Source organism: Anguilla anguilla, chromosome 2 (assembly GCF_013347855.1).
Source record: "Anguilla anguilla isolate fAngAng1 chromosome 2, fAngAng1.pri, whole genome shotgun sequence".
In the NCBI taxonomy this organism is placed as follows: domain Eukaryota; kingdom Metazoa; phylum Chordata; class Actinopteri; order Anguilliformes; family Anguillidae; genus Anguilla; species Anguilla anguilla.
The window spans coordinates 18,378,976-18,391,408 of NC_049202.1; the positions used below are offsets into that span (position 1 = coordinate 18,378,976).

General features: G+C 43.3%; 2 protein-coding genes across 2 annotated transcripts; one reads left to right on the forward strand and one right to left on the reverse strand.

Annotated features, from left to right (window-relative positions):
• Nucleotides 1-98: 98 nt before the first annotated feature.
• On the reverse strand, nt 99-6,101 carry mrpl43 (mitochondrial ribosomal protein L43). Its single transcript, XM_035401867.1, has 3 exons — nt 5,839-6,101; nt 5,228-5,334; nt 99-766 (listed from the first exon to the last, which is right to left on the reverse strand). Exons 1-3 carry the CDS (start codon nt 5,967-5,969, stop codon nt 549-551), a joined length of 456 nt encoding a protein of 151 aa, XP_035257758.1. The 5' UTR covers nt 5,970-6,101; the 3' UTR covers nt 99-548.
• Nucleotides 6,102-6,286: 185 nt separating this feature from the next.
• Nucleotides 6,287-12,212, forward strand: twnk (twinkle mtDNA helicase). Its single transcript, XM_035399504.1, has 6 exons — nt 6,287-6,412; nt 7,363-8,730; nt 9,313-9,553; nt 10,048-10,155; nt 10,545-10,686; nt 11,036-12,212. The coding sequence occupies exons 2-6, from the start codon at nt 7,398-7,400 to the stop codon at nt 11,438-11,440; spliced, it is 2,229 nt and encodes a 742-aa protein (XP_035255395.1). The 5' UTR covers nt 6,287-6,412; nt 7,363-7,397; the 3' UTR covers nt 11,441-12,212.
• The last annotated feature ends 221 nt before the right edge of the window (nt 12,213-12,433 follow it).

Sequence of the window (12,433 nt, forward strand, 5' to 3'; positions counted from 1 at the left end):
TCACAGCACCCAGCTTAAAACAACACTCATTCACAGACATAACAAAGGAGCTCACAGCATTCAACTAAAAACACTCATTCACAGACACAATAAAGGAGTTGTTTGTCAATCAAAAAACAGCAGCCACTTTATTACACAGAACACAAACAGGTACAGGTTCCAAAATGGAGCCTGCAGCCTACTGGATTGGACAATCTCATCTCCCCCAGGCCAATATGAAATTATTCCATCAGCAAGCCTGTCACACTGTCATAAGGTGAGACAACTTGATCTCATTTGCTGTAACACATTACGACAGTGCTGAAAACGCTTCTCGAGTTGCCATTTCATAGACGGGATGCATCTGTTCAGTCCTTGATAATAGAGAACTGAGTAGTGTGGCCTTCCTCAGTCAGAGCCAAACTCTTGCCTCTCCTTCAGTCGTGCTGCAGCACTGGTTGGATGGGGGCACTGTCCCTCCATCGCCCCCTACTGGAGGGCGACGGTGGTGCATTTGTGGCCGAGGTCGCCGCCAGCGGGGGGGGGGCTGCGGACCCCTGCTGTCCCGTTCACTGGGCCTGGGAGTCCTGTGGCTTAATCGGGCCGATGGAGGGAGGCCGGTTGGTGAAGGGGTGCCACTGGCCCTGGACGCTGGGGCTGCTGGTGTGGAAGGGCTTGCGGATGCGGATGACGTCCAGGCCCGACTGCTCCGACAGCTTCTGCACCAGCGCGGCCACCTCCCGCGACGGCTTCGCCGTGACCATCTCCTCCCTCACGTTTCCGTTCACTGCGGGGACAATCGCACGCAATGTAAGCGCACACGCACACACACGCGTGCGCACACACGAGCAGACAAAAATACATGCACACACGTGCGCATACATACACGCACATGGACAAGCACAAGCACACAGGAACACATACACGCACGCACAGGCACCCTGACCAAAGGATATTTTTGAATGCACACACAATGCTCTCTTTACAAAGTCTCATCTTTCTTTTAAAATAAATGAAATTACATTTATATAAATGCACCTAAAATGAGTTGAAGCTAATTTTACACTGGAGTGCAAACACACTGGAGGTGCATTTTAAAGGGATCTACGGATATCCCGGCTGCTTGGTCCTGCTGAAAGTGCGTAAAACTTGAGCCGTTTGTCATTACACGCTGATCCATTCACAAGCAAACAGAAGCGACTCAGAATCTCACAGCGTAAACAAAGCTGCCGTCGTTATGCAGCTTGGTATTAAGTGATCGGGTGTTAATCCTCCCCAGCTCTACCGGTAGGACAGAATTAGATATCGAGGCCGTCAAGCTCTCTGGAAGACGTCGCCGTGCGAGCAGGCAAATGACGTAGCCGGGGAGGTTTCGGCGAGAGCGTGCGAATAACCCCCGCGAAACTGGAGCAAACCTGGGACAAGTTCCCGAAGCTGCGTACGTGAGCTAAACGCAACAATCTGATCCCTCTTCTCACAGAGGCAAAAAAGAAAAACAAAAACACGGATAAATAGAGGGATCAGGTGAAGAAGGACAAAAGGTAAAATCTCAGCCCTTTTCTCCTCTATCGTCCATCGTCCTGGGAACCCTGCAATTACGCAATGAGCTCAATCCACAGTTTTGTAGATAAACCAAACACAATGCATTGTGGGAAACTGGAAAGGGGTGAATACAGCCAGGACAGATGTTCACTGAAAAAATCAGCCCAGACAAAAATCTAAATTAAAACACAAAAACGTGTTGCAGATGATGGCCAGCTATTCAGAATCAAGTACCTTTTGCTTGCTTTGTTTCACCTCACTGAAAGTCCACACTGTTAAAATAAAGTGTTTTGGAGCCCCCAGAATGGTGGAAACTGAGCTGAAGAAACATGCAAGATTAAGGAAAATGTCAAATAAATGTTTTAATTCATGATTTCTGATGCATTTTGGTGTGCTCCAGAATAGAGAATAAATGGTATGCATAAACCCACATTAAAACCTTTATATTTGTCTATACATCATTTTCTCGAAACACCTGGGGGACACTTCTAAGAAAAGATGGATGAAATTCAACATTGTCCCGAACGCATTAAAATATCAATTTATCATTATATTTCTGTCATTACTATCAATTCTTCCTAGTAATAGAATGACGAGTCTTAATTGTACATTTAGACTATTAATTAACAAAAATGATAACAGTAACAAAACTACAACCATGTTGTCACAATGCCAAACTTGCTTTGCATATGAACATATTAAAATATCATTCTGTCATGACATTGCAGTCATTAATGTCAATCCTTTCAAGTATTAATTGTTCATTAATTAATTCAAATAATTCATGAACATTTATCACCCTTCCTCCCCAACAAATATCGTAACAGTATGACATTAAATTAATGACTTTTTAAAAGAGTGCATTTGGCTAAATGATTTCTAAAAAAAAAAAAAAGTGACTTTGATACTTTTATGAATTCTACTGGGTCTACACTTTACAGAGAAAGATGATACGATGATGAAAGATGTATGTTCAACCATCATTTCACATATGAAAGTGCTTGTAAATTGCACTGACTTCCTATTCTGAGAATATACACTTACCTACCATTTGACACCAAATGCGACGCATAATATGACTTTCAAATTTGCATCACCGTGACCACTTCTTGGTGTACCAGCGCTATATATACAGTACAGGCCAAAAGTATAAGGCCACATGTGTTTTTAAAAAATAACTTTAGGTAGAAAATAATTAATTTATTAAATTCCCATTTATTGAATAACAAAATAAAGCATAAACTTTTTTTGTTCTATTTCTACCTAAGTTTTAGTTAAAAGCAAAATCTTAGACATGACTTTCCTTGAAATAGCCTCCTTTGGCTTTAATTAAACAAACTATTGAAAGTCTATCCAATCATTTTGCAAAGTGGGAGGTAGAGGGGTGGGAGGGAGGTGGAGAGGTAATTAAATTGAGTGAAATCCTATCTACCTTATGTAAAAAAAAAAAAATTAAAAAAAGAAAACACTGGTAGCCTGTTGTGCAAGTAAAATAGGCAATAAAGAAAAAGGAGTTAGGCTTAGATGTGTTGGGCCAAGTAAACATTGTGGCAAGAAGGTCATTCCCAGTGAGAAATTGCAAAGAAGCTTAAGTTTTCCTGGTGCAGAGTTCAGTACACACACAGAAGGGCCCAGCTTATGGGCAGTAATGTTAAAAGGAGAAGTCCAGGAAGATCAAGAGGCAGTAGACAAATATCTTGTGTTGTCTAGCAAAAGATGGTGCAGTTTTATGATGGTTTCTATTATTACACACCACAATATATTTGTCTTCTACCTCTGATGTTATCCTTCCTCTTCCTCGTCTTTTCCTGGTCTCTCATTCCTGCCCATCAGCCGCACCCTTCTGAGTGTGTGCTGAACACTGTACCAGGAAATCTTAAGCTCATTTGCAAGTTATCACAGGGAATAACCCTCTTGCCACAATGTTTACTTAGCCCCACACATCTAAGCCTAACTCCTTCTTCCTTGTCATATTTCTTGTAACATTAGTGCCTATTTTACGTACACTACAGGCCAGTGGTATTAGGCTACCTGTGGCATTAAAAAATTTAAGGTAGATAAGATTTCAGTCTAAATAAATTTCAATAAATACACGTAAGTGTACACGTCAGTCTAAATAAATTTCAATAAATACCCGCAAGTTAACTGAATTCTTCTTCTACTGAAAGGTTTTTAAAAAAAACATAGGTGGTCTAATACTTTTTGCCTTTACAATAAATTATTGCAGGTATGTTCCATAAATTGTCAAATAAAAAGTATTAGCAATTGATACTCAAGTAAGTTAATGGGTTGCGTATAAATAATTAAGAGCAGAAGCTGGCACAAAATCCAGAAACAGATTGGACTTCCATGATAAATAAGATCCCAGGATGGAGAGTTAAAAAAAGAAAGAAAGAAAAAACACCACCATATGTGATGCTACAAACTCCCACTACAAAGAGAGAAAAATGTCACAGTATGATGGCCACTGAACAATGATTGTGAAAAATCCATTAATTATCCACCAAACTCAGTGACATGTACACATATGCATCAGACATAATGCTATATGTCTCTATTATTTCTTCATGCAACAGCTCTTGCTGTGTCCATCTTTGTGTCAGACTAAGTACACGGTCTTGATCCTGGGTGTCAGAGATTATAACCTCCTCTCCATATAGCCTAGCTATCAAACGCAGAGAGTGAAGGTTGGTGGACTGTTTTTCCTTGACATCTACATTCTGTACAGTCAAGTAATTTGTGAAATAGTCTCCAAGGGGTTTGGACAGACTCAGCCCAATTGTCTCTGGGACACCTTTCACTTTAAATAAGGTTGCTATAATGCACATATCAATACAAAAATAAGAGCAAAATTATTCCAGTGAGGTTACAAATTCACTTCAGGTCAGTGACACTGTTCTGTCTGGCATAACTAAGTGCATAATGGAATGGGTGCTACAGTTTTGTTTTTTATCAGGGATTACATCAGTAATATAATGTGTCTTCAACTGAAAATTACAGCGAATGCCAATTTTAAACAGGATTGTCAAGCTAACTGCAGGGTGTGTCATTATACATGTAAATATGTAGTGACGAATGAGGGACAAGCTGCATTAAAATAGTAACCGGCTGTGTGGTTACTATACTATTAAAGGCATAGCAGCATTCACTATCAGTATCTGGGGGTGACAACAGCCTGCTCCCAGGGGTACAAGCTCCTCCCTTCACACACATTTCTACCCCCTAATTAGACCAATTGGGTTAATTGAACCCAATTAGATCTCATCTCCAGAGAAAATAGGGAACCTCCTGTAGCTACTGATGCATTAAATATCTATATTAAATCGCCAACCTAAAAAACGAAGCAGTCGGTAAAGAACAATACTGAAAGCAAACTCTACTGAGAGCACAAAGCACAAAGGGGCATGCCGACCAGGGTCTGCCTGTCAAAAAGTAATACCGTGCTTACAGCCCACAAGTCTAGACTATTAGCCTGCGGACTTGTAGTGTAATAATAACTTTTAAAACCACAATGACGACTGATGTGCGGCGTTTATGTAAAAAAAAAAAAAAAACACTTGGATCAAAAAGACATATCAGAAAATGTTTGAGACGCGCGCCACCTAGCTACAGAAAAAAACGCAAATCAATAATCGCAGCAAAATTACTTTTTTTGGAAGAAAGATATATTCTGCAAACAATCACTTATGCATAAGAAAGTACTCACAGTATTCTGCGACTATTTTGGGGATCCTGCAGGACTGAGGCGAGACATAGACCACCGTCCCCGGGTTCTTTTTAGCGAAATCCACTACACCCTCTTCAATGTATTCCCTGCGACAAAAAATAAAATTGTCATTGCAAAGATGAACGAGACCGTGGCGTGTTATTTTGAAACACACTGATGTAGCAATCTAGCTGGACAGATTAGCAAAATAGCATTAAGAAGACTCAAAAATATACATGGTGACCTAGCTGCATAGACAGGTTGACAAATAAGCCGGCCTGTAGCCATATTATATTATCATCTTGCAACAGTAGGGCTAAACTGCAAGTCACCTCGACACAAATACCGCGTACCTGCCACAATCGTTCGTGTCAACTTTCTAATCAGTTGGCAAATTAAATAAAAAACGTGAATTTACAATGCAACTAGCTAGCCAGCACGCCTTTTTACATGCTACCTAGCGAACTACTCAACTGACCAAGCAGCCAAACAAAAAGCTGTATAATTAACAATACACTGGTAATATCTTTCACTACGATGTCATAACTACAAAGTTTATAATTATTATTACAATGGGGTTAGCCCAGCTAGCTGGCTAGTATAAGTCTCACCTGACTCCCAGTGAACTCTGCGCCTTCTTTGAGAATATAAGAGAGATGCGCTTCAGCTGACAAACGTATCGTCCCACACCATTTTGAAGAACACTTTGCAGAAAGCGACTCGGGGTACCCCTAGACGTCATATTTAAATAATAAAAGGCTGTTAGTTAGCAAATATTAGCATAAATCTGCTACCCTTCACACTAACCCCATCACTCTATTTCTTTAGAGGACGTTTTAAAAGCAAGAACAAGAACTGACATGTGCAGAAACAGTACGGAAATATTAAATTCCGGGCTGATATTTGGCCGTCGTTATCTTTGGACCACCACAAGTTTCTCATTCAATATTGCGATTTAAATCAGTCATTAGATCAAGTGTTTTATATATTTTAAAAATACTGATCTAATTGAATTATTATTGTAATCATATAATGTTTATATATTAAGATATGAATTTTCTTCAGAGAATGTACGATCTGTTTTAGGTTTCTCACGGACTTATTTTGAAGTGCACTTTACCCATCTAGGCGCGCACGCGAAAAAAAAATGCGTCCTGAAGCTGAGGGCGAAATAATATGAAACAGGTTGGTTAACGTTCTTTCATGCTTCTGTTGTTTTATGTATCTCGGATTAAGTAATGACAGTAGAGTGTTAGCTACACCCATGTTTTAAATCCTCTGTGCGTTTTGGTTATTCCTTTCTGCTCAAAAACAGGTTATGTTATGTGAAGTTGTTGGCAAGCTAGATAGCTAACAAGCTAAATGTCATTATAGGTTGCTAGATAGCTGTATTTTTGTCTTGCTGCCTGGTGTACTGCCTGCTGTTTTGCTCCAAATATGTACGGTCTGATTTAGGCTTAGTGTTGAATTCTAAAGATCGCAATGGCATTGTACGGAATTTGTAGTTCATTTTCTGAACGATCTAACTGTTTTTTGCAGAGGCGCTCAGCTCTAACAGTGTTCAGCAACGCTGAAAACTTTATGAAAATATGCTTTACTTTATTTTAAATATATGGGGGGTATTATTGTCTCAAAAATAAATAAACAAATACATTTAGCTGACCCACAAATAAATGTAGCTAATCCATAAATAAATGTAGCTATTGCACACATAAATGCAGCTGATACACGAATAGATACAGCTGGTTTACATTTGTGCTTTGCCTGTCTCCTGCATTTATTTGTGGATATTGAGACAATCCTCCCTGCACGATTTGCAAAGAAATCCACACACACACACGGGAAAAAAAAAAAAAAAAAAAAAAAAAATATATATATATATATATATATATTTTCCCCCTCACTGGTTCTAGTCCAGCCAATCAGATTTTACGACATCCTTTCCCTAACGCCCAGATTTACTCCGACCAATCACAGCATGTATATTGTGATTGGGGATTGTCTGAAAAATACCCAGCTCCATTTATTTGTGGATTGGTTGCATTTATTTGTGCATCATTTACATTTATTTATTCATTTTTGCGGCAATAATGCCCCATAGAAAATAAAAGGTGTTCTTTTCATGTCGCACGTAGATGAGATGTTCGGTGACGGATAGCGGCGAACACACATGTGGAGGTTCGGCTCACTCCTGAAGGGGACGTCCTGTCTCCTCCCGTTCAGGGAGCCGCGGTCTTTCAGGCACTTCTCAGTTTTTTTGGTGAGACACAGCCCAGTTTGGTCTGCTTCTGCACAGTCTTCCCCCGCGTGTCTTCGCTCGCCGCACCCTTCTGTGCTCCTCAGTTTTTGCAGGAGCTTCAGAAAGAATGCCAAGTCCACATTGGACATCCCGGTCACGCCTATCACGGTGACGGACATCAAGCAGTACCTGCGTTCCAAGGAGATCCCGTTCCACGATGGCTACAGCTGTCTGCACGCGCCCAGCTTCTTCCTGGAGCCTACAGAGGCGGCCGGAAGGGAAGGGTTCACGCTTTTCATCGATAAGACCACCGGGCAGTTCCTGTGCAAGGAGACGCTCGTGGAGGGAAGCTGGGAAGACCTGCAGGACTGCGTGGAGGTGATGCGGAAGGAGGGTCGCTCATGCCTCAGCCCCGACGTGCTGCTGGGATACCCGGAGAGCCCGGAGGAGCAGGAGGTGAAGGAGATGGAGCTGCGGGAGGTGCAGAGGATCTGGTCGGCCTCCGTCTCCTTCTCCGACCTTCCGGATGAGGAGGCGCAGCTGGTCAGGACCATGTTCGGAATCGACAAGGTCACCAACGCCACGCTCAAGCGGTTCGGCGTGAGGTTCTTCAAGCCCACCAAGAGCCTGGTGTTCCCCTGGTTCGGCGGGCGGGACTCCGGCCTGCGGGGGCTCAAGCTCCTGACCGCCAAGTGCGCCGGGGACGGCGCCGTGACCTACGCCGACGCCACCCTGCCGAAGCCGTCGGCCTACCACAACCTGTTCGGCCTGCCGCTGGTGGGCCGCAAGGACTCGGAGGTGGTGCTGACGGGCCGCGAGGTGGACGCCCTGGCGGTCAGCCAGGCCACGGGGCTCCCCAGCCTGACGCTGCCCCGCGGGGTCAGCTGCCTGCCGCCCGTCCTCCTGCCCTACCTGGAGCAGTTCAAGAGGGTGACCCTGTGGCTCGGCGGGGACATCAACTCCTGGGAGGCCTCCAAGATCTTCTCCCGCAAGCTGGGGCTGAAGCGCTGCTCCCTGGTGCGGCCGGGGGAGCTGCAGCCCTGCCCCAGCGAGGCCCTGGAGAGGGGGCGGAGCCTCTCCCGAATCCTCAAGGCCTCCATACCCGCCGCGCACAAGTCCATCGTCTCCTTCCGCCAGCTGAGGGACGACGTCTACGGGGAGCTGGCCAACAAGGAGCTGGTGGCCGGGGTCAAGTGGAGCCGCTTCCCCGAGCTCAACAAGATCCTGAAGGGCCACCGCAAGGGAGAGCTCACGGTCTTCACCGGTACGGTTAGCGCCTTTTATCTGCTAGCTCCATCTGTCCATTAATTCATTAGTCCATGCTTCATCCGAAGCACACTAATCCAGCAATGTGTTTTGCAGTTGTCATTTGAGGTAAATTTGATGTTTGTACAAATGCCTGTGCAGCTCATTACTGAGCATTTTACAAGTGCAGACCCAAAGCACATCTGAGAGTGCTGTAAAACTGTTGGTATCAGTCCTTTGGTGCAGCACTTTGAATCATTTCAAGTTCTGCTAAAATTTTCAGCGGACATGGCGGCATACTAACCGGCTTATCATAAGCCCTGAACTGGCTCAAAAGTTGTGCAAGCTGAAATGTGCTAGTAGCACTATCCTTCTTTGCCGTTGAACTGCACTACAGAAAAGTTATAAAACATTGTATTATGTTGCTGTTTGAATATACTGCATTGACATTAAAAAAATGTTAAAAAGCAAAAAAGGTTATTTTCCGTGCAAGGCAGACAATGGGCTTATCACAGAACTGTTAGGATTTGATCTTTCAGTGCAGTGGTGGGTGGTTGCCACGGTAACCGCTTTTTTTTGTGTGTATCTTCTCTGTATACAGGCCCCACAGGCAGCGGGAAGACCACCTTCATCAGCGAGTTCGCCCTGGACCTGTGCATTCAGGGGGTGAACACGCTGTGGGGCAGCTTTGAAATCAACAACGTGCGGCTGGCCAAGATCATGCTGACCCAGTTCTGCATGCAGCGACTGGAGGACAACCTGGAGCAGTATGACGCCTGGGCAGACAAGTTTGAGGACCTGCCCCTCTACTTCATGACCTTCCACGGACAGCAAAGCATGAAGTAACTCGTTCTAGGAAGGCTTATGTGCACTGTAACTTCGCAGCTAACGCTAAATGTTCTCACAATGTTACTGGAATACCTTGTCATAACAATGCCAGTACATGGCAGCAATATTGTGATAATATTGTAGATATAATATTTAATGTTACTTGGGTGTCTGCGTGGTTGAACCAAACACCCGTAGGCAGTTCTTGGATTTTATGTAGTTCAAATGATTATCAAGGCATTTATTTGTTTACACAATTCTTTAAAAAAAAGTATTTGGGAACTGTAAGTGTGAATGCTTTTCTAAAAAACTTTCATGGTTGGCACAAGATGACTTACTAACAGGTTTCTGAGATGTGAAATGCAGTGGCACATCATTTGAATGAGCACACAAGCTATTTCCTTATATATACTGTGAATTGTCTTATATATGCTTTGTCAGTATATATTTGCAGCCTTTTACGGCCTTTATTGGTCCTCTCTTGCTGACTCCTCCCCTGTCTCTGCAGAACTGTGCTGGACACCATGCACCATGCTGTCTATCTGTACGACATCAGCCATGTGGTCATTGATAACCTTCAGTTCATGATGGGCCAGGAGAACCTCTCTGTGGACAAGTAAGATCTTTGCACAATGGAGCAACGTGGATGTGAAGTTGTGAGCCGTGAACAGATCTATGTCAGGACTTGAGTGTGAACTTTAAAGGCTGCAATGAAGTCATCTGAAATTTCCAGAAGTTTCTCTACAAAGTTCTGTTTGTTTTAACATGGTAATCCCCTTATTATAAAGAACATTATAAATGGCAAGTATACTGCTGAAAATTGAAGAAAGTGCCTTTTGGTTGAGATAGCTTAGAATTTATTTGAGATTATTTATTTACTTGAATCTATTGTATATGCAAAAATACAAAAGCCTCAAAATTGTTTTGGTTCAAATCTGTCTGTAATTTTACAAACTGTTGCACTTTGTGATTAGTAACTTGTCCTTGACGTCTGCTTGGCTGCAGGTTTGCTGTCCAAGACCAAATCATCGGGGCTTTCAGGAAGTTCGCCACACACAGCAGCTGTCATGTGACCCTGATCATTCACCCCAGGAAGGAGGAGGACGACAAGGAGCTGCAGACGGCCTCCATCTTCGGCACGGCCAAGGTCAGCCACTGAGGGGGCCCCCCGGCCCACAATCCCAGGGCCTGCATTATAATGAGGGACGTGCTAAAGCGCGTGGCTAACAGTCATACTTTTCTGTGAGCAACATCAGGGTGATAATTTCATTAGACACACTGGGGCAAGAGTTGTGATGATGCCCTGGATTTAATCACATTTGTTCTTAACCTCAATCAAATGCAAATGTTTGTTGTCTGACTGTCACCAAAATTAGTTTGCCGCATTGTGTCTGGGATGGAAAAAAAACTATAAGTTGCTCTGAGAAGAACAGACTGCTCCCGGGGAGAGAGGAACATGTCAGACAAATGGAATTTGCCGGTGGTTTTTCCTACAGGCCAGCCAAGAGGCGGACAATGTGCTCATCCTCCAGGAGAAGAAGCTGGTGACTGTCCCCGGCCGGAGGTCCTTGCAGATAGCCAAGAACCGCTTTGACGGAGACGTGGGCATCTTCCCTTTGGAGTTCAACAAGTCCTCCCTCACCTTCTCCGCCCCCCTGAAGGGCAGGAACAAGCTTCGCAAGGTCAAGGGCGACAAGCCCGACGCCACAGAGACGGAGGAGAAGGTGGAGAAAGCAGAGAAGGTGGAGAAGCCCGCCCGGGCCTCAAAGACCCCCAAAATGGAAAAGGGGCTGGTGAGGGTTGGGTCAAAGGGTGTTCTGGAAGGTTCCGCCAAGGGTTCGGCGGGGGTGGGAGAGAAAAAGCAGCAAACTGCGTTTGAGGAGGTGATCAAAACGAAGTAAGCTACGCTTTATGAAGAAGTGCCTTTTTTAACTGGCTGGAGCAGATAGAACCCAGGGTTTAGGTGTCACCACAGGAGAAGTACTGACTGCATGTAGAGGTCTGCCACACTGAAAGAGTTCCGTTTAAGAATATGTGATCTAAGATGCACAACGAATGGCTGAAACCCAAGCACTTCCAAGTTATGGTGTAACTTGTAATGGACTTACATAATCATGTGCATTTATATAATGTGAATGAACAGCTTTGTGGGGATGTGTTTCAAGGTAAATCTACCATGAAGATTTTCCCACTGAAAGGATTGTACTTAGGTAGTCTTCAACTAAAGAGTGTTTTTTGGTCTAGGAAATGTGGAAATGTTAAAAGATAATGGGGAATAGTGGTGAGTGACTACTGAAGAATGAAATTCAAAATAGACTGACAAGTGTTGAACAATTTTTCTTGATAACTGTATTAATGTACTGTACAATATTACTAATTACATTAATTACAAGAACTTTACAAACAGTTCATCAATTACTGATTTAAGACATGGCAACCTCCTCAAAAGTATTGAAACGCCTTTGGAAAATGGTCAAGGAATGTAGACATAGTCCATTAAAAGCATGTGGTGTTGGAAGCCTGCACCAAGACAGCAATGATGATAAGCTATTTTCTGTTAGTACTTCATTCACACTGAAAATGATTTTCCCCTCTTGTTACGCCATTTTATAAAATGTTTATAAATACCGATTGGTTTCTGATGTTTCTTCCTTAATAAAATGTAAAAATGAAGAAGTCTCCATTTCTCTTTGCGTTGGCTGCATTTACGTACTTGGTCCATCAGGGGGCATGCACGTCAAAGACGAGGAGAGATGATCTCACAATTCGTAAGGCTTTGACAGGCTGCGCGATCGAGGAAGACTACGTCACATAGTCGGATGATATCTGTAATTGTAAACCCGTTAGAGCAGCTTGACCAGGATTAAAATTCTATATTTATTTTATCTCTTGAT